Source organism: Lepidothrix coronata, unplaced genomic scaffold, assembly GCF_001604755.1.
Source record: "Lepidothrix coronata isolate B3197 unplaced genomic scaffold, Lepidothrix_coronata-1.0 Scaffold334, whole genome shotgun sequence".
NCBI lineage: Eukaryota > Metazoa > Chordata > Aves > Passeriformes > Pipridae > Lepidothrix > Lepidothrix coronata.
Genome location: NW_016690514.1, coordinates 358,352 through 378,408, shown reverse-complemented (window position 1 = coordinate 378,408; position 20,057 = coordinate 358,352). Strand labels below are relative to the sequence as shown.

The 20,057-nt window shown below is 43.1% G+C and overlaps 1 protein-coding gene across 1 annotated transcript; it reads right to left on the bottom strand.

Moving 5' to 3' along the window:
• Window positions 1-11,442: 11,442 nt before the first annotated feature.
• Window positions 11,443-19,566, bottom strand: ZNF622 (zinc finger protein 622). Its single transcript, XM_017838361.1, has 7 exons — window positions 19,462-19,566; window positions 16,762-17,378; window positions 15,147-15,401; window positions 14,269-14,431; window positions 13,357-13,469; window positions 12,362-12,505; window positions 11,443-11,777 (listed from the first exon to the last, which is right to left on the bottom strand). Exons 2-7 carry the CDS (start codon window positions 17,366-17,368, stop codon window positions 11,650-11,652), a joined length of 1,410 nt encoding a protein of 469 aa, XP_017693850.1. The 5' UTR covers window positions 17,369-17,378; window positions 19,462-19,566; the 3' UTR covers window positions 11,443-11,649.
• Between the last annotated feature and the right edge of the window lie 491 nt (window positions 19,567-20,057).

The following is a 20,057-nucleotide window of genomic DNA, read 5'->3' as shown; positions in this document are numbered from 1 at the left end:
TTTCCATTCACAAATAATTCATGCTGATCAGCTGGATCAGCATCACTATTGATGTTCTGCATACTGCTCTTCTTCCATTCAGTCATTAACTCCTTTAAGCTTGCTTAACCATGCTCATAATATGCAAAAAAGGTTTCGATTTACACATCTATCTTCTCAATGTAGACATTTTGAAGTTCATGATAATTTACAGAATGTGGCTCCAAGTGAGATAAAAACTTCAGCTCATGAATACTGTAAATAAAGCTCTGTATGCTGATGACTTGGACTTCTGCCTTCAGAAGCCAAATAAAACACAGGCCTAGGTGAATCAGCATATGCTATACTACTGAGTTATCCACATCTCACACAGTGAGGCTATTAACTCCTATTTAATCATAGAAGATGACAGTATTGAAAGGAGATAAAAAAGAAAAAAGGGCAGTTGTGAGCTAGCATCAAATCTAGAAGCTGTTGCATTTCAGCTGGAAGGCTGGGAAGGTGATGTGTTAGAGCTTGCCATTTCCTTTAAGATGACACAGAGTTTATGACTATTGAATTTGAACCATGAGATCCAGTTTGTTGTTTCTCTGTCCACGCACACAGCTCTGCTTGGAATGCCAAGGCTAGCCCTTGTTTTCTCTTGGCTGAAAATCCTAGGGTCTTGCCACTCAGCTAGAGTCTAAATGTGGTTGTGGATGGTCTGTAGGAGCAGAAGTGGAGTGGGGCAGACGGAAACACTGCGTGAAACCAGGAGGAAAGCGCAGGGGCAGCAGTCGGGAGAAGCTTCATGGCTGTGAAGGGTCCCGCAAAGCAGGTGCCAGAGGCAATGTGTGAGCCACCTAAGGCACGTTCCTCCGTGTCCCTGCAGGAAGCCTCAACGCTTCCCACCCATATAGTGCCTGAGTTAACATTAGAAGTATTAAGCTTGTGTGAAGTACCCTCTCAGAGAAAGGCAACAAGGCTGCTCATAACAAATGTGGAACTCTTCATCCACATGCCCCCATATGCCATCTGCGTGGTTCATCACCCATGCAAGGGGAATCTGGAAGTAGTTCCAGGGCAAATATATTGCCTAGAGAGAGCAGAGGGGAGCCTATGTCTTCAGGAGTCCTGCTGGTGTTGTTTGCCAGGCTGTGGTCAGAAAGCCTGTCACCAACCTGATTCGTGTCCACATTTTCTGAAACACCCATTGTGTGGCAGGAAGAGATACTATTTATCAAAGACTGGTTTTCTGCTGTGGTGGCAAACAGTTTTGTCTGGAAGTTGAGCACTCCTGTGCCCAGAATTAACATGTCAGCTAAAATTGGCAGTATGACTGGCCGCAAGTCCTGGCTGTGTCTCTCTGCTAGGCAGAAATCATACAATCATAGAATCAGCTGAGTTGGAAAGGACTTCTGAGATCATCAAGTCCAACCCTTGATCCACTACCGCCGTGGTTACTAGACCATGGCACTCAGTGCCACATCCAGTCTCATCTTAAAAACCTCCAGGGACGGAGAATCCACCACTTCTCTAGGCAGCCCATTCCAATGCCTGATTACCCTCTCTGTAAACAATTAATTCCTGATATCTAACCTAAACTTCCCCTGGCAGAGCTTAAGACCATGCACTCTTGTCTTGCTGATAGCTGCCTGGGAGACGAGACCAACCCCCACTTGGCTACAACCTCCTTTCGGGGAGTTGTAGAGAGTGATGAGGTCTCTCCTGAGCCTCCTCTTCTCCAGACTAAAATGCAATTGCCTTGGATGAATAAAGGTGAGGTAGTCTTTACCCACAGCACAGACTTTTTTTTTCAGCTGTGGGTTTTTCCTTTCCCCATTCCCTTTTTTTACCTTCACATTCGCTCAGGTCTAGGTGCTGTTTTCAAGCACGAGTTCAGGGAAGTTGGATCTTTCTTCTTCTTTCAGCACAAAGAACCGAGACCAAACAGATCCAGCATTAGGCAGCAGCCTCCACTGGACTGTCATTCACATGCCGGGCTGGAAGCAGAGGTGAGATCTCCTATGCAAACCCCTTAACTCCACAGGATGCATCAGGTTTTCCCCAGGGCTGCAGGAGAAAGTATTTCCCCTCTCAGGCAGACACTGCAGCTTTGATGAAAGCTGGATCGTTACAGTTTCGCGGTGAAAGCTGTCAGGTTACAGCACAGAAGCTCTTACACTCCAGATAGTTGGAGTGAGCTGCTTCCAGTCAGCTGGCTGAGGTTCCCATTGTGCTGGTTGGCTTCCACAGACAACTTATCCCTGCAACAGAAATGGTTTTGCTTGTTAATAGCTGTAGTACAACACTTGCATCACAAAAAGTAGTCACCTGCCCTGTCCTTTTGTTGCTACTGTGGGCCATATTTGACTTCAAGGCAATTTGTGTGTTTGCTATTGCATGTAGACAGCAGTTTGCATTTCCTCTCAGGCCGGTGTACTATCCATAAAGTTTTACACCTCTGGTCAAAACTGTAACAAACTTTTGGATGTAAGAAAGCAAGTTCTGTTTCCAAATGAGGCATTGAACTCAACTACAGAAAAACCCACAAGCAATGGTTTGTCCCATTTGAAGCCATTCTGAGTGTACTGGGTCCTTGTAAAGATGAGCATCTTCTGCAAGAGAATGGATAGGAGACATTGTTGGAAGTAAGCTTAGAGATTGCTGCCCAAGGGACTTATCCGGTGACTGCATCGTCAGGGTTTCTCTGTATTTTAGTCTCCAAATACAGGACATGCAGACATCAGACAGCAGGAAGAGAAAGCAATCAGGTGATAACACATCCCATGTTAACCAAAAGACTCTTACAACTAAAATCTTGTTTGTAAATAATGCAAATTATGTTACGCCATCCTCAAACATAGCTGGAATTGGAGCCTTTATGAAAAACCAAGCTTTTGGAGAGAACATCCCCAATTTTGTGTGGCTCTCCAAGCTGTAGAAGAGACTTGGGTCCCTACTGGAAGATTTCTTTTTCCTTCTGTCTGGATACATTTACCTCCTTCTTGCCGTAACCTTGATCTGTATCTGTATTCCAGATAGGGCACATCAGAGAGGAAGACGAACAGATGTGTAAGAATGCTGAGGCTTTTTGCAATATCATCACCTTGGCCAAGGAGGAAGACAGCCTTTCGAAACCTGCTGGGTACTTGTTCATAAATTGATGCTGTCATATTAATGAAGGAATTCCAGTTTAGTCTTCAATGGCTCTATAAAATCATTAATTACAGCACGGTACAGGAAAAAAAAGCAAAAGCCCTGTGTACATGACTGAAAAATAAAAAAAGTAAAATAGTTAAAAAGGTACTAAATCAAATAAATTGCATCTATTTTAGAACCACTCACCAATTTCATAGCTGGAAAATGCTGAAGTAGCTACATTTCATATTTTTCTGACGTATTTGGTTAGTTTATAAGAATAGCTCACCTGCTTCTTCAATGGGCTTTTAAAACATTGAGCAACTACTCTGTAAATATTATTCTCTAAAAATCCATTGGGATTCTTTTATTGCAGGCTACAAATTTTACACATTCAGTATGCAGAGGCCTTGGACTGCACAAAATCTCTTCCCCTTATCATACTAGTTTTTCTTTTCCTCCAAACCATTTAAGCTGTGCTGCAGATTTTATTTTTTGTTCTGATAACCTTGAGAGGTGCTGTTAGGTGACTAGTGAATTAAAACAGGGAAGATAAAGATGTGTGTTGAGTATTCCCAAGAGATTCCGAGATAGTATCTAAGAGGAATGAATGCCTTGATCACACAGCTCGCAAACATCTCTGATGTAACTGGTACACAATAAAACCCTGAGCAGCAAAGATTTATTAAAGGTACAAGGTCTTAGCAGGAATGAAATGTTAAGGGAGGAAAGCTCATAAACTACTCTCATAATGTGTTTTTTACACAAAAACACCGAGCAGGATCTAATAAAGTATATCAAGGTAACCATTGTGTTTATGATTTTTTTTTGTGTGTGAAGGCTTGAAAGACCCACTGTTCATAAGAGCTACTGACCATGTGGGCAGGTGGGGCGCAGCAAATCTAAATGCTCCTGACACATGATTTTATGCATTTGTATAACCTTCAGTCTCAGGCACGGTGATTTCTTTCGCTTGCCACTGGACATCAAACAACCTAGCCAGCTAAAATGGGATAATTTCCCCGCAATCGATAAGCCAGTAAAATATTATACAGAATAACAGAGGATTTATTTATTTTCTCTGCTTGAATGATTTGCTGTTAGTAGCTGCAGCTGTCACAGATAGGCATATAAATGGGCTTGGAAGTTCAGTAGCCTTCATGCTGGAATGCCTCGCTTAAGAGAGCATGTGAGCTGTGATCTGCTCCTGCTGACACAAACTGCAGAAAGGAAAACATGTAAAAAGTTATTTTGCTGTTAGAGTTCCTTCGGTTGTTTGCTAGAGTTATCAAGGGGAGTTTTTCTTTACTCAATCTCCTAACATGGCTGGTGTCAAGGGAAAAAGCATAGTTTTGGGGCTACTCTACTGAGCTCTGAGAGCTACTAGCCAGCTAGAGATGCCCTAGAAACAAGGTGAACAGCAGCAGCACAAGGACACAGCACAAGGGTATCTAACCACTGGAAAGAGCAGGTGGATTTCCAAATGATTCAATGCTTGGTGACCCCCTAAGTCAGGGTGTTCTTGCCACTGAGACATGATAAATGCTCAAGGTGGGCTGACTGCTGTTTCTGGCACTGATTTCCTGTATACATGACCCTGAGCAACTTGGGTATGCATGTACAGCTTTGGCTGTAATCCCACCCAAAGTACCTTAGCTATTCTTAATGGCTGTGCTGGGATCACTTATTGGAGCTATGCCACAGTACAGAAAAAAATGGATGAATCATGGGGCCAAAAGACCAAGGCATTTAAAATAAAACTTCAAAGGCATCTGGCTGATTTCTATATTTAGCTGCTTAGTGACAAGAATTTGAACAGCCGGTCTATTAATTAAGAAGTGGGCATCCCCCTGCAAGCACTTAAACCTTCAAGTCAGTTGTGGTCAGCTATCTGAAAAAACATCTGCTCTCAGGAGGGGACTCTCTGCTTCAGACTACAATTCAAGACAAGTGCCCAGACCCTGGGGCAAGGTGAGATGTTGCATTAGATCCTGATGATTAAATCTCGGTAACTCCTTGCTAGAGAATTATCTGGCCACAGCAGAGCCACCTAATCCTCTCTTTGTGCTCTGTAAATGGCTATGGGACTACACCATGACTGCACTGCTCCTCCTCTCTCCCATAATATGCCATTTTTCTGTCAGGAACTGTGTTGCAGGAAGAATCACGATGACTTGGGTTTTGGAAGAGTCAAGGACAAATTTAAGCGCATTCTCATGTGGCTACATCAGGATGGCTGAGTTAAGCAGAGAAGTAAGCAAACCAGCACAGACTATACAATGAATTATGGGGCTTCTAATGACACCCATTGGCCAACATCTAAAGTATTCCAGGATGACGGACAGAGCTCTGCACCTTACAGGTCACTCCTCCCTTCTCTGTGGGACTGTGAACCATCTACTGGTGGGAAAGCTGATGCAGCTGCCGTGTGTCCTGTATTAAAGATGAAAAAAGATGATGCCATTTACCAGGCACTTGGATGTGGGTCAACTTAACATATATTATTTGAATAAAAGGAACAGTCCAGGTTTATTGTTGGTCTATGGCCAGTTTAAGGAAATATCAGTTGGTATTGCCTAGCATTTAGTGGAAAAAAACCTTGAAATAATTCTTCATTTTGAAATGCTGTATTTTGAAAGCCTGCACAGTGTAGTTCAGGCAACTTGAATGGCAGGATTTATTGAAATACTGTGACTGCAAGGAATTAAGTGAATTAGGTATGACTGTACCTATGAAAGATGTCAGAAAATACCAGGATTTTGGAACACTTCAGTGAATATTTTACCAAGATTTTCAGTGCACATAACATGAGCAAACACATAGCTGCCCTACCTGTTAAGGCATTACTGGTGGTTAGTGTAGCAGAACAGTGAGACACAAAATGCAGCTCTTGCCTAGGAAAGACACGTTGCTTTCATGTCTGTAAGGAGTGGAAATTTAAGGGTGGAAAGCCACCCAAGCCAGAAAAAAAAGAAGCCAACATATCTGTACATGACTGTATAAACCTTGCCAAACCACTAACAGGCATTGGCAAGGGTAGAAAATGTGAAATTGTTTTTGCAGGGTGGAATTAGGTTGAGGTGGAGCAATGCAAGGCAAATTGGCCCTGAGATTTACAAGCATGCCCTCTTTTCTGACTTAAAAGAATGGCAAATAACAGGAAGCCAAGGCATGGACACCTCAATCAGGCTTCAGCTGGTATTTAGGGCTGCACTTGCACGCGTTGCAGAGCCTGGCATTAGTGTGTTGCAAGGGCCACAAGCCCCTCTGGAGCACTGCAGCCTGTGTGCCACAGGGTGTATGCTCAGGAAGACTCCTAGTGCCTCGGCTTGCTGAAAAATGTCCCCAGAGCTGAGTAACAGCCTATTCTGCAGCACTGCTCTCATATATCTGAGGTGCTTGGTTGAAAGCATTTGTCATAGAAATGCAACTTCTGTTGGTCTGGTGACTATTTACTGAGCCACTTTTGTAAACTTCCAGCTGCTGCCAATTCTGTTATTTGGGTTACTGACTGCCAGTCATTCCTAACCATACCTGTGTCCTGAAGATCCTTCAAGAAAGGAGTGTTAAGATATGAGGTTATTTGATCATGTGAGTATGAAGTTCTTCTGAGTCCTGGTACACATTCATTTCTCCTATTAACAGGATGCAGGAGGAGCAAGCCTCTTAGTTCCATATGAAAGGTAATGGAATTTAGCACTGTAAATTCCTAGCAAATAAAAGTTGCATAAATAAATACAATAAAGTGAAAAACAAGCAAGACACCAACACAACAATTGTAATTAATGACAGAAAATATGTCTCAATGTTAGATAACCCTTTTCCTTGCATAAGAAAGGTGTATAAGGACATACGTTTGGTAATGTCGTTGTGAAAAAACTTGCTTAAGGATCGCTCTTTGCTTTTGGAAGAGTCACATAACTTTACACTGGGAAGTACTTCCAGAGGAAAGTGATTCTGATTCCCTTCCTGGCTCAACTAGGATTTATTACTCTCCTTTAAGTCTGGTACAATAGACATGCAGAAATCCTTAAAACAAAACCAGCAGGTGCCCTGTCACCGCCTCTGTCACTCCTGAAGTGCCTGGCTGCTGCATCTTACACAGCTTGGGATGCAGTGGGAGAGAACAAAAATTTCCACTGGGTCAGATTCCCAAAAAGATATGTTTTGGCTTGCTCTGAAGACACGTTAAGTGCCATCAAATGGTCATCTTAACTATCCAGGCTCCGCCAACTGCTGAGGATTCAGGATTTGATGCCAGTCCGGTGACTGCTACTCTGCAGCTGCAGGAGGGTAATCTGTAGGACTAAAGCAATTAAACATTAAGATTCAAAGAGTTTAAGACATATTTTTAGTTTTCAGTCAGATGTGCCCTACAGCTTACCTATAATGTCTCATCTATTATAGGTCATAATAGTATAAAAACCCACTTGAGTCTCTGCAGTGTGGTTTCCCATCCGCAGCACTGTGCCCATAGTGTGGAGGAAGATGCCTAAACCCCTGAGCAGATGAAGGCCATTAGCACAGGATGTCTCAATTTCAATAGATAAAAAAAAACTTTTAAAAGTCGTAGCGGAGAATCTCAGCGAGATGCCCCTCAAGCACCAGATGTTAGCTGGGCAACAGTCCAACTCCTTTACATTTCAGGCCCTTTGCCTTGTGGAAACTGATTAGGGATCAATAATGCACTTTGAAAGGGGCTGCTTCCTTTAAATAGATCTTTACTTGTTGACTTGCAGCTTTAGCATAATTAGCTGTTAATTTGTTTTAATTCTGAGTCTCCTGTGTCTCTTCCACTCTACATCCCTTATGCTTCTCTCTCATTCCTAGCCCCTCCCTTCCAGATAACAATGACATATTTTTTCCCTCTAGTAGCATTTGAGTTGATTTTAGATAACTGAAGTGTACAAAACAGAACTACTTCCAAAAGGAGACAGCAGATGTACAGATATACTCTATCAGCTTCACCAGTTCTTTCATTCTGCATTCTGCTGCTTCATTCTGCAATGCCTGATGCAACACTGGGATCGTTTCAATACTTAGAAGTTAATGGATGGACAGGCAGGCAGAATCCAAAGAAACCTTGTCCAGAATAAGGTACCTGTTCTATGCTTCTTCCCAGCCCTTCCTACTATGAATGCAACAGCTTGAGAAGGGATCATCTCCTCCTCTGGGAGGAGACGCCCACTGAATTAATCATACCAGGAAATTCTTGCCCCAGAGTACCCACTATATCCAGAGACAGTCTCAAATCTACTTGGTTGACTCTAGATTTTACTTTTTTCTCATTCTCATTGTAAGAACCAGAAAATGCAAGGTTAGAGCAGGGGAGCACAAGTGCAAGTCTAGATCATAGCTGGAAACAGCTCCTTGTTGGCAACCAATATTTGGAATTCCTTTAGTAAACAAAAAACTGCCCTCAGCTGTCCTTTGTACAGGGAGGTAGAAGACTCAACACTGAGAAGTGTGTTTAATAAAAACATTCTCAGATACTTTGGCATAGCTGGAGTTACCTAGAAGCTGTGCAGACTGTAGCACTGTTGCTGAATACTGCTGACAATCCTCATACTTGTTCCAGCCACCCTGTGCCAGCAATGCTCTCCCAGGACCTACATAAAGATATTAACAGCAATTCATCTCACAGAAGCCTAGTGATAATCTTAACTTGTGGTAGTGATGAGCTTTGCCTTCTCTGTTATTCATGAATGTACTCTTACTAGGCTTTACTTATTTTCATAGTAAACACATTTGTGGGAAAAGCTTTCCTGTGCCCTCTGCTGGTTTTCCAAGGCACCCATTTTCAGCCAAGTGTTTAAATTCTTTCTGTAAAATACCAATAGGTTCCAATGTATCTCCTCCATTTTCTTCTGACTAAAGTGCAACAAGATGTATAGGACAGGAACATAGGTACATATCACACCAATCACCTACTTCTGCTTCCCCATGACCTGCAAAATGACTACCAATTTTCATTTTTGCTCACTTGCACTTTTTCTGAACTAGACTGTTCAGGAAATTCAGGCAATCCTCACCTTTTCATAAGCAACAGGCTTCTTTGAGCAAGTCTGCACAGAGAACAGGAGTTTCCTTTCGTGCCCTTTCATGTTGGGGAGAGCAGAGCAGCAAACTTCATGCACCTTCAGACTGAACCTTATGGCCCTAAAGTAAATTGTCACTGGATCAATTATCTCCTTATATTTCTGCCTTCACTGCCAAGACTCCTTTAGTACTTAACACTAAGATTTTAGCTGTTGTACTAGGTTATGCCCAAGACTCTTCCAGAACAATTCTCTTGTCTTTAACGTAAGTTTTGTATATTCCATGAGTGTTTTCCAAAAGCTCCAGGCTGAATACTGCTTTGATGGTCACTGGTGACTTATACTGGTACTCAAAGCCAGTTCTGCAGGTTTCAAGATTCAGGTTAAGAAGTCTAACCCTTCTGTTTCTGCATTTTTGTGGCATTTTACTTTGCCCTTTGTGTAAAGACAATCTCACCTGTCCAGAAACATAAGACTCTTTGATAGTAATCTCTAACTCCAAAGAAAAAGATATAAGCAGTTCCCGGTGGCCAGATGTTGATCCTACATGTATATGTGGGATATACCCTCAGTTCTAGAAATCAATACCGTAATTGCAAGCTGGGCCAGGTTATGACTGTAATAAAGGATATGGTGTCTAAAGATTCATATAGCTTGAGTCACATAGCTGAGACCAGGTATCTTACTTCTAACTTTGAGAGTGAAGCCTAATAACCCTCTAGAGCAAGCCCTCTAGAATAAATTCAAATGTGCACTAGATGCAGCTGGGATAAACAATCGAAGTAACTCTACCTTGCCAGGAGAAAGGAGGTATTAATTAATGAACCCAACTTTAGTTTAAGATTTTGGATGTGAACACAGCCTTTCTTGAAAATTCTCTCTGCTTCAGTTTTCCTTTTACTCAAATCTGTACCTTTTTTAATGTATTAGTCAGTTGACTTCTTAAATGCAGGCCTGTAGCCTGCATTACTGCTCAAGTTCTTTCTTCTTAGTAAAAGCAGGAACAGCAAAAAAACCTTCCAAGGCAGTAGAACTTACTAAAAAAACCCCAAAATCACCAACATACAAAACACCACAGACGAATCCACAAAACAACAAATCCCACACAGCATGCATGAAATTATCACTTTCCTAAGAGTCCCATAAAGACACTGCTCCCTCAGAAGTGCTGATACGCCAGTGGTAATGCTGTTTCTGAACTTACCCCTTAGGGAGACTTTAGAGAACTTCTTTAAGTGGTCAAAATACAGTGTTAATGGACAAAGTCTCTCTCTATATTCTCAGTGATATCATGAACACACTATTCACAAGTGAGGAAGAAAACTTGTATTGAAATAATGCCAGTGAAAGCCACTACTAGGGAATACAGAGCAATTGTAAAATGCAGAAGTGCAACTTGAGTGTAACCAGCCGCAGCTGCCTTCATAATGAACGGACAGGCAAGCAAACAGCCAATTTCCTGTGGCATACACTCAGAGTCCAGCACTACAGCTCCGAGCTTCATGAGCTAGCTCACACTTCTGGGTGTAACTGCCTGCCTCCCTACATGAAGGTCAGAACTGGTAAAGTCATGGAAACTTTTAAGACCTACAACACCAGGACTGACAGCAGCGCTGCTGCCTCAGCTCTTCAACAAGCAGGTTTTCTCTACACCTGCCTGCAACACTTCTCCTGTTTAAGTGGGAGAGCTGGCCTCTGTTCTAGCCAACATGTGTCTTGTATGAAACAAAATCAAATACCAAACACCAGTACTGAGTGGTAGCAACAGAAGCTGCCACCAACAGTGTGACTCTTCACAGTTCTAATCAGGAAATCAGCTGAAATTTTGATTGGCATTTGTCTAAAAGTTATGATAATTTTGAGCAGCTTTTAGAAAATGAAAATTCATTACATTCAATGTAAAACAACTGCGCTGTAAATTATTAATCCAATCCTGAGCTGGAGCACTAGGCAAGTACAGTCAACTTCTGAGGACAATATTAATCCTGAAGTTATATTTTCCATCAGTGCATTTCTTCAAACAATTATCACTTAACCTTCCATGAACCTCTGCTCTGAAATTTTCACCTCAACAGTGCCAGCTAGAAGTCCAAAACACCCTGCTAACATATCTCTGGCATCACAACTGAAAACATTCAGTACACTCCGTCTGAGGCTCTAGGATCTTCTCTCCGCCTCAACCAGTTTGTAGAATTGGAAACTGAAGATATTCAGATAAATGGCAACGTCAACTGCCCCACAGAAATGGGCTGCAAGACTATGTATGCATGTCATTCATAGCCATGACTACTTTGCCACATATTCCACAGAAGATATTTTATTTTTAAGTTAGGCCAACCCTCACTTCACTGCAATAGACAAGCTCCCTTCTCTTCTTCTCAGACAGGAAAGCACACCAGCACACACATCAGCACTGGACAGGTACCAGGTCCACTTTAATAACAGAATCCACAACCCAGAGACCATTAAATCCCCCTTCCCATAACCAGTTCCATGCAGCTCTTTTGGGAATTCAGAATCTGACTTGCATCCGGAAATGCATCTGCTTTGTAGCATTGTTACTCATTCCTGTCTTGAGCATCCACTTTGCCTTCATTCTCTGCAGGTACTGCATATCACGCAGCTGAGCGGAGACGGCCCCTTCAGGGAGAGAGCAGGAAGAGAAAGAGGGATCAGTGTCTGTAAGCTTACTTACTACTTATATGCAAACCAGCTGATCTGTCCACGTACATCAGCAGTTAGCTATAGGTTTTCCTTTCCACACTGGCACACTTATTTTCACTCTTCCCTGGGGAAAGGCCAGTTCCCTCTATGAATATCCACCAATGTGACTAAGGGAAAAGGTTGTTTTGCATCCTAAGCCTGATTCTTTTATTTCAAAAGTGGATATAGAACACACCACTGTTCCCCAACTGGAAAAGTATTCTGTCAAAGCATGATTTACATTACATGATTAAATAGCAAGAGTAGTGGTTTGGACAGGCAGAAAACAAGAAATCTCAGGAAGTCATCTAAATGCAAAGCTGCACAGAAGCCGTGCTGGATTTTAGACACAAGCAACTTTCTGCAACTTACTCTGCTTGGATGTCAGGAATGAAAAGGAACCAAGTGGAAGACAAACTACTGCATAAACCCCACATGTAAAACAAAGTCGGCCTATCCATTTGCAGAGCGATGACATCCTAGAAGCTCCTCCTCTGCAAAGCCCTCACGCTGTCACTCACCCGCCTGGCCCGTCCAGCCCAGAGCTCTGTACTGCTGCAGCACCCGACCCACTGCCTTCTTGTTTTTCGCAACAGCCACCGCTCTTGACAGACCAAACCGTTGCTTGTAGTATCTCATCAAAGAACGATGACCCACTCGTGCACCTGTTCAGAGGAGAGGACATCTTATTATGCATCATGAAGGAGCTTCTGAAATGGAGTATTCAAGCACATTGTGAAAACTATGGAAAAACTCTATGCTGAGAAACAATTTTAAAGGGTCCAGAACTTTAAAAATTTTAGGACAATCAGAAACTTAATGTAATTACTGTAAGAGCTGCTTTAAGGAAAAACACAAAAAGTACTGTGGTTCAAGAGGGCCTTAGCTCAGGTAACAAACAGACAGTTATCAGAAAAGAAAATTTTAATTAGTGGAATGAGCAGCGAGGCAATGCCATTTCAATTAACCAGGGAAGTAACTTGCTGACATTCAGGAAATCTTGTGTAACTGCATATTTGGCAGCACTTTTCAGAATGAAAGGGCTGAGGTTCCCTCATACAAAAACACCAAACAAAAAAACCAAGCAAGAGTGCCAAATGCTAAACAAGAGAAAGGCTGTTTAAATAAATTAATTTACAGAACTAGTTTACTAAAGTAGTTGGTAGCTGGCTCTCTGCAAAAAAACCCCTACACTAGATAACCTCAGTTATAGCCTCTCCGAGCTGCACTAAAACAAGTTATGGAAACTCCTGGAGTACACCATGAGAGTCACATGTCAATGAAGAGGTAAAACGGGCAAAGGAATCCACTGCCCCAGTCCACATATATATCAACGCTGAAGAAGTTGAACTATTTGGCAGTGACAACAATGGAAGGTAAGGACATAACCTCAAAGATGCAAAATTACCTTCCCCCTTCCCAAAAGAAAACACAACAATGGCCTATGCTACAGGTAATGGCTGCAGCTATGAGAAGTGCAGAGAAAGTATGGTATAACACAAACCCTATGGCCTACCTGAAGGAAGGATCAGCTCCATGGTGTCATCATCATAATCCAACTCTCTCTCTGCTGGGCGCTTTCCAGGCACCTCCACATCTTCCCCGTTCTCGTGATCAGGGTAAGTGCTCCTGTGGAAGAGCAGTAGTACACGTTTTATACATGGAGAGTAGCCACAGCTATACAGACTCATTGTACAAAAGAACTGCCACGCACAGCTACAGCAAGCCACAAACACTGTCACATTTTACCTGCCTTGGTGTGGGAGTTCTTCCCAGTAGCAAATTGCCTTGAATAGAGGCTGGAGACAAGGAACACCCTTCCTCCAACCCTATTCCACAACTCAACATGGTTCTGCTGCTGCACACTTATCAGTGACTTATGGTGAAATACCATCACAGTGCAGCCCACCAGCTCTGCACAGCTACTGAAAGAGCGCTCCCAGAAGCTCCACTAAATGCACCTGTCACCATAATATGAGGTATTTCTGACCACAATGAACACAGCTTAGGATAAGTTACAGAAAGTTCCACAAGAGACCTCTAAATCACAGCAGTCCTGTTAAACTCCAGCTACATCACAAAAAATATGTTAGAAATCCTCAGTAGATTTTAAGTCCACAATCTGCCTCAAAGGTAGTAGAAGAGACAGTTATGCCCTTTTATGGTCTTTTCTGGTGCACTGAAATCTATATTCAATAATGAACATACAAAACAGAATTCAAAATATATTTTCATGTAGGACTGGTAATAGTGATCACAGAAGAGGAGAACCAATCATGTTGTTATGCTTACCTAGAAAAGTGGTGAACCAACAATGCAAAATAAGTATCAGACACAGGACTAAATTTTAAGAATGAATAGTTTCTGTTGTAATATTTAACCTCCCTTTTGTCTGTCCCCATCTGTGCTCAAAGAAAACTGTCCTCACCTAAAGTCATAGAAGTCTGCAAATTCCAGGGCAGCATCTCCATCTGTGAACAGTTTGCAGTGACTTTTATCATTCATGTGAGCCTGTACTGCTTCTGTAGAGTAGAAGGATTTCCCTTTTTCATTGCACCAGATGCAGATTTTCCCAACGCCAACTTTCTCTCCTGCAGAAAACAACGGTACTTCTATTGGTCTGAATAGAACCTCCCCAGTCAGTAATTAACATTTCTGTAATGAAGCCCTCCCAGCTCGCAGGCAGAGAGATTGAGGCTTTTCATTTCCAGAAAAGCCCTGCTGTTCCTATGCCTTGACCATATGGCCCCATCAGGGACAAGTCTGTGCATTTAAAGATTTCTTGTGACAAGGTATGGATCATTAAGTATAATCAATAACACATTTTGTACTTCCAATACATTTTTCTATCTGATACTCCAAAATTATTTTATTCTCATCATTATTTGTAGGCTTCAAGGAAGATAAATTTCTTCCTAGCTTTTAGCTCTCTCACAAGTATAGTAAACCAATGAGGCAAATACTTGCAGCTCATTAGTAGGATAATACAGTTCATATGCACCCTTCAGCAAGAGAATTTTATCCCAAATTTCATGTTATCTGAATAACTTTCTCAACATTAGAAAACTATGTGAGACCTACAAAGTACACAATCACGTTTTCTCAGTGGGGTTTTCTCTCGCTCCTCCTGGAAAGCCTGTGGTCCTGCTCATCATCAAAATACTGAACTTGACAGCACATTCAGATTTTATACAAAAAAACACCCCCAAAAAATCACAAAACATTTGGTGTCATATCCAAATGACAATAAGCAATATCAGTGTATAATTATCCTGACCAAAAATCACAGAAAATTTACAGGCATACCCAGGTACTTGATTAGTCCTCTGAGGTCCACGAGATACTCTATGTCTGGGATAAAGAAGCTGTGAATTTTTGTCATATGGGCCACATTTTTTGTGAGAGATCTTGAATGATGGGGACAGAACAAGCAGTCTGTGACTGGTATAGCCCCAACAGCAGGCGTGCTTTCAGCTTCTGCCTGTTCCTCCTCTTCTTCTTCCACACTTTCCATCTCTTCTTCAGAGCCAAATTCTTCATGAGAATCCATATCTTCCCAGTCTTTTAAAGGAAGTTTAAAAAAAAGTAAAATTATATGATTACTTCTCCCAAGCAAAACAAGTACCAGTTAAGTCAGAAAAAGCCATCACAGAAAATACTGCATTTTCAGTTCTTACAGCTAAGTGCCACACAGTCACTTCCAGGTGCAAGAATATACCATTGCCAGTAAAAACACATTTTAAGATGCACAGCAAAGCACAAGGTTGCTCATAAAAAAATTGGCAGATCTGATACTTTTTCCCCTCCGCTTTCTTAGCTATTAACACTTTATTGCTGTTTCCATGCCTTGCAGTTAATTCACAACAGCACAAAACCACAAGAACGGTGCATTAAAAATAAGACAACTCTGACACCATCAGGAAAATACTCATATTCAGCAGTGACTCAGCAGTGAGGGAAAACACACTCCTGTTCACACACACATCTTTAACAACAGAGAACAATCCCAGCTGTCACAGATGTTACATGTTAGTATATACCAGGCTATAATATGAATTCTACACATTTGCAGGATTACTGCCAAGCTCATTAACAGATAAGCCATCAGATCATACTGCTAGAGGAGTACAGAAATATTTTTTAAGGAATTTGGCTTTGCGGCAGTGAGCATTTCACAGTACTTTTTCCCTACTGGTTCCCTAAAAAACGCCATGCCAACAGAGTGTTTGAGAACAGGTAACAGGGTGCTTCCGTTGTATGCTGCTAAATGGAGATCTTTGCTATAAGATGCAGTTCAATAATTTTAAACCCCTGACACTGAATTGACAGAACTTGTAAGAAACAACTCTGGACAAACACTTAAAAGGAAAATTAACATTCAGAAATCTACTGAGATTTTAGCATTACAATTTATGACTAACACATTAATCCAAGACAGGTGCAATATGACTCCTTTTTTAGGTGTTAAGGTGCATGTTCAGAGGTAAATGTTTCTTCTCCTGTAGAACAGATTTTCTGAACTGCAACTGAAATTTCAGCAGCACAAAACTGCTCTAACAGATGCAGTAACATGACACAGGGGTTTCAGTAACAAAGCTGGCATGAGGTTCCACCTCATTCATATCTGTCCCCTTGCTACAGTTGAATCACCCCATTCAACTGCTCCAATAGATGTGTTTGGAGCTGCACTGTCAACTACAGCACTGAAAGCATCCAGGTTAAAAAATAACCCTTTTCTGGAAACTCTGAAGCTCTCATCTTTTCAGCTGTCTGCTTTCCAGTCTGACCTTCAACAGAAACCTTTATTCACTGGAACAGGCAAGACCTTTTCTGATGGAAAATACAGCACTTCTACAGAAGGCTTTTGCACAAACCATGGCTTACCCCAAGTTATCTCTCGTCCGTATGTTTACTGCCTTACCTTCTTCATTATCCTCTTCCTCCTCTGCTTGTTGCTTGGCCAGCTTCTTTGCCTGCTGTTCAAACCACTGCAGTCGAGGAGGTATTTCTGGTCGCTCTCTGCTCTGTGATAAGCTGGCACTTTCCTTAGACACTGGAGAGCTACTTGCATTACTAGGAAATAAATGTGTTTTCTTTGGAGAGGAAGATGGCTGAGCTCTGATGGCTTGCTGAATAGCCGTATTCATTTCATCTTTGTTCACACTCTCCGGGGCCAGCCCCTTTTCCAGGTTCTTCTCATTTAGTATTTTTACCTTCTTGCTAACAGCTTGAACAGCTTTCTTCTCCAACTCCAGGTGCTTCTTGGACTTCAAGTGATTCTCGTAGGCATTGAAGGTAGAGAATCTCTTGCTGCAAACTGTGCAGTAAGTGGCAGTGATTTTGTTTCGCTCCTCTGCTACTGCTCTCTGTGCTAGGACTCTCTCTTGGAAATTCTCAGCAGTGACAGGAGGCATGTCAGCAACTTTACGCTTCAGGTTGTACCTGTGCCAGTCAGTTTTGTAATGGGCACGCTGAATGTCACCATCCTTGAAAGCCACACGGCAAGTGATACAAGTGTAGGTTGCCATTACTAGAAAGCTGGAAAAAAATAAAATCATGCTAAAAAAGATTAAGTAACAGCCCCAAAAAAAAACCCCAACAAGACACCCTGGGTGTGTTATGCACGAGCAGGAGCAAAAGAAGAAACTTATAAAAAAAAAACTTTGATGCAGTTACTAGAGGTTACCCATACCACAGCAGCATCTGAGTATCCAAGCTCTGGATGCAGAAAGACTCACTGTGCCTGTCGGGACTGAGACACAGAAGAGGGCTCCCAGTCACAGCAACAGTGTTTCAAAAGCTCTGCACTCTTCACTGAAGATCAGAGATTAAAGGTTTTTAACAATCTTGTGTTCTGCCAACTCTAAGATTTTGAGGAGACTAGTGATTGCTCCAAAATAAGGGTAAAAAGGGAAAACTGCGCTTTCAGGCCTATTTTCCATTTTTTACAGCCTTACCAAATGGGGAAAAAAGAAAAGTTACTGCATTTAAAAATAAAGCCTTCCTAGCTCTTCTGGAGCAGTGCATGTAGTGTTGACAACACTTTACCCTGCAGAGCTGTTCACCTGGAGATGCAGCCAATCATGCCTAGATCTAGCACTTGAAGCCACTGATAACCCTGATCTTCCTCCACTTCCAACCATCCAGCTGAGCTATGTTACTGGGGCTGTGACAGGACAACTGGAGAACAGTGACCTGTCACTGATGCTTTCAGTCCTTTCCAAAGCCACACATTTCCTTTCTTCTCAGTGCTTAATGAAACTCAACTTTTTCTTAAAACAAAGCTGATGGAATCTCTTCAATGTTCCAAAAGCAAAGAGCAAAAAAGCATGTTCTAACTGGAGATCACAGAAACCACCCTCATCTTTTAACTGATTTAGAGAAACCATGGCTTAATTGGGAAAAAAAAAAAAGAAATAATACATCAGGATGAGAGGTTCTGAAAGCAGGCAGAGGAAGAGCAGCTCCTCCCAGAAGCTACCAACAGGGAGAAGCAGTGGCAAAAGTCAAAAATACGTAGAGTCAAAAGACACAGTATGAAACGCTCATATCCTGTAACAACTGGACTCCTTACTGCTTGTGTTATCTCTAATGCTACAATGATAGGCAGAAAATAAAGGCCATACTGTTTTATTTGAAATACTATAAGCATCCATTCAGTGTAACACATGCTTTTTGTGTTTCAGAGAAAAATGTATCATCTGCCCACTGAGGGACTCCAATTGCTCCCTGAAGCATTTCCTTCCCACCTGCAGAGCTCCCTGCCCTTTTCCCAGCCCAAGCATCAATCTTACAGCTACAAACCACTGATGCAGAGCCACGTTGACTGTTAATCACAAACTCCTTGCAGAAACTTCAGGGACAGAACAGTCTGATCCGGTCCATGAGACACAGACAGTAGCCACACACTAGATTACCATGGGGGTATTTAAAAACACCCCGAAAAAAACAAAAAGCAGAAGAGAAGGAATAAAACTGACAGAATCTACAGCCATAAATCTTCACCTCTGGCTACTAGGCAGAGAAGTGCTTACAATTCAAGCTGCATAAAGCAGAAGAAGGCCCTGCAGTACCCTGTGTAGTTGCACCACCACTTCCCATGACCCACCTACATTTTCACCTCCCGTTTCAGGCCACCAGGCCCAGGCCCCGAATCCTGCCTTGTGTGGGGCTCGGGAAAAGGAAACCCGCGGCACTCACAACCCTGCAGCCCAGGAGGGCACAGCCAAGCCCTGCCAGACAAACTGGGTTCTCCCCCATGGTCTTTATCACGGGTGCTGCTTTCAGCCGCATTTACACTGAGCCCGTGTCCCTAAGGCTGACACAGGGCAGAAAGGCCTCACCGGCGGGGTGTGTGTGTTCATTATATGGACACCAGAAGTGCGGGCGAAACTTAAAAATAAATAAATTTTAAAAATAAATAAAATGAGAGATAAGACGTGGCGCAGGCGGCAGCCGGGAGCCTCTAGACCAGGCCGGGCTCACAGGGAGCCTCTGCCCCAAGGGAGTGCAGCCGGCTCGGCCGCGCCGCCTCCCCGCCGTCCCCATCGGGCCGCCCCGGCCCGCCCCATCCCGCCCCTCCGCATCCCACCCGTGCTCCCGGCCGGCCCCGCACACGCACCTGCGGCCGGCGGAGTAGAGGGTCCCGAGTGCCGCCGCCGCGGGACGGACGAGCAGGAAGCGGCCGCGCAGCGTCCGGCGGGAGGGGCCGGGCCGGGCCGGGCCCCGCTTCTGCCCCCGGGCGGCGGGAGGCCGCGAGACCGGGCAGGGCCGGGGAACGCATACGGGAGCGGCGGGACCTCCGCTGAAGGGGTTTTACTTTCACAGAATCGATTGGGTTGGAAAAGACCTCTGAAACCATGGAGTCGAACCTGTGACCGAACACCACCTTGTCAACTAGACCACGGCACTGAGTGACACGTCGTCTCTCCTTAAACACCTCCAGGGGCGGTGACTCCACCACCTCCCTGGGCAGCCCATTCCAATGTCTGATCACTCTTTCAGTGAAAATATTCTTCCTCATGTCCAACCTAACCCCTCCCCGGTGCAGCTTAAGACTCTGTCCTCTTGTCCCATCACTAGTTCCCGGGGAAAAGAGGCCGACTCCCACTTCGCTACAACCTCCTTTCACGTAGTTGTAGAGGGCGTTAAGGTCACCCTGCTTGTTGTTACAGAGTTCTTTTCCATTTTTGGGAATAAACACACGATAAGATGATG